The 2,143-nt window shown below is 37.3% G+C and overlaps 1 protein-coding gene across 1 annotated transcript in view; it reads right to left on the bottom strand.

Moving 5' to 3' along the window:
- The window catches only part of LOC109532709 (leucine--tRNA ligase, cytoplasmic), a gene marked incomplete at its 3' end in the record, with an annotated part of 3,034 nt that extends 909 nt beyond the window's left edge, over positions 1-2,125 (bottom strand). Inside the window, 6 exon segments of the mRNA XM_048667147.1 lie at positions 1-193; positions 252-415; positions 1,194-1,400; positions 1,462-1,662; positions 1,716-1,910; positions 1,967-2,125. Coding sequence (XP_048523104.1) covers positions 1-193; positions 252-415; positions 1,194-1,400; positions 1,462-1,662; positions 1,716-1,910; positions 1,967-2,101 — 1,095 coding nt within the window.
- Between the last annotated feature and the right edge of the window lie 18 nt (positions 2,126-2,143).

Below are 2,143 nucleotides of genomic sequence, written 5' to 3'. Positions count from 1 at the left end.
TTCTTTCAAGCTTAAAAAGTTGCCATCACTTTTGCTCATCTTAGCAGAATTGAGCAGCAGATGGCCATTAGCTCGAATGCTCTTTGGCCACTTCGAGGCATCTTCCAGCCAGATGGCACAATGATTGTAAATGAAATAAGTCAAATGATTTTGAACCAAATCTTTGCCAGATGCACGCATATCAACTGGATACCTGCATTCAAAATTACATTAGTCATCTTGAGAATGGTTGACAAACGGTCAAAAATTACCAAAACTCAAATTCTCTTTTCATAGTGTCCAACAATTCCTTCTTGATTCCGCAGTTGGCAGGATATTTGGAGTTTTTAAAGAAAATGTAGTCCCATACTGCGGGAGTCATTTGTTCTGCTTTAATTCCCAAAGCATTGGGCTTGTCACCCCTGAATGAATTTCCCTACAAAAATGAGGAAAACATGTAAAACAAATAAATACGTTACTTATAATSTCGCAAAAGTTACGCATACTGAAGTCTGTTGGCCACATTTCCTTTTTTTTKGTACTTTTRAAAATACGCTTCTTCAATGGACGAAGATTTTTAAGAGGCGGACTTAAATTTGAGTATTTACCTATGATCTCTGAATTTTTAGACATTTGCAATAATTTTGCTGCTCTTATGCATGAAAATTACTCTAAATTCTAACAGGGCACTTCATTTGTCATAGTTTTCCTTTTCACTGGTAGTTGCCTTCACCCAGTTTCAAGTTATGAGAGTTTGGGAATTTTTTCAGTGGCGATCTTCTTGTTATCCAATTCTCAATGTTAAAATCGATATAAAAATTCTTTAAGCTCAACTATTTTTCTTGAGATATCTAACTGCTTTAAATATTTTTCAATTTTTATATAAATTTTATACTTCTTAACTTTTATTGTTATTGTCCAGTTCTGAGACTTTGAACTGTATTCTGAATCTGGGATGTATGAAATATTTTTATTGTCGCTCTTATTTCACTAGAATATATTTATCTTGTTTGCACGTAAAAAATATGGGCATTATGTTAGGTTACACACGAAACTTACTGATTTTTGTCACAGTTTACAAATTATTAGAATTTTTTTCACTTCACACTTTGAAGTCCAATAAACTTTCCCAGGTGGGCAAACATGCTATGAACCACAGATCCATTTATTTGCCAGTTGTTTTTTGCTACCGTACATAAATCAAATGCTTTTACCTGTAGAAGATGAGCCACAGTGTAATAAGCATTGTAAATGGTAGAGTCTGACAACGATTCAATTAGCCAGTTTTCATCCCAAGGCAATTTGGTACCCAAACCATACGTTCTTGAACAAGCATGTTCACGCAACCAGTTCACGCATCCAACAAAGTTTCTTTTCACCTCATCATGATAAGTTTCGATGGAGTCCAAAGCATTTAGAACCTGCAAAATAGCACAAATATTTTCAAAACGAAAGCTCATTGTTCTGCACCGTTGATCGCACCTGCTTCTTCCAGGTTTCCTCCCCATAATCTAAGTACCATTGATCGCATAGAGCAACTACGCACTCATCGCCCGATCGGGAAATTATGGTTTTTTCCGGTTCGTAATAGATGATAGCCTCATTCTTGTCGACCAGCACTTTTTGAAGAGATTTCTTTACATCTTGAATTTTCATGCCTTTGAAGTCGCCCACCAACATGACCTAAGCAGAGAATATCGTAGCATAATTGAACCGGGAAGTGTATTAACGCCTACCCCATCATAAAATCCTTTCAAGTACACCATCTCTTTGGCTTGAGTCAACTTTTCCTTATCATTTTGGCTCTGGATCTTCAACTTTTCGTACACTGTAACGGCAGACAAGTTTCCAAATTCGGGAACTTCGATAATTGGAACTGGGTCATAGGGAAGGACCATTTCGTCCTTAATGCCATACTTTTCTCGAAATGCCTTGTGTGAAAACAACAATGAACACGAGACTGGTTTTGGTTGTTTTCGCCACTTACCTCTTTCTTTTTTAAGTCGGTTAAAGCAGCATAGTCATCTGGGGAATCTGAAGGTACACTGGTAACCACACCGGTACCTTTATTATCCTTGATAGTCAGCATGGGCAAGGCATAGATTTTGTCGAAACCTGCCATGGGGGCTTTTAGAGCGCAGCCCAACAGATCCTTAAAATTGCG

This window comes from Dendroctonus ponderosae, unplaced genomic scaffold (assembly GCF_020466585.1).
Source record: "Dendroctonus ponderosae isolate FM_Combo_2020 unplaced genomic scaffold, Dpon_F_20191213v2 Dpon_F_20191213_586, whole genome shotgun sequence".
Classification (NCBI taxonomy): Eukaryota; Metazoa; Arthropoda; class Insecta; order Coleoptera; family Curculionidae; genus Dendroctonus; species Dendroctonus ponderosae.
The sequence above is the reverse complement of the archived record's forward strand: the minus strand, read 5'-3'. Positions and strand labels throughout refer to the sequence as shown.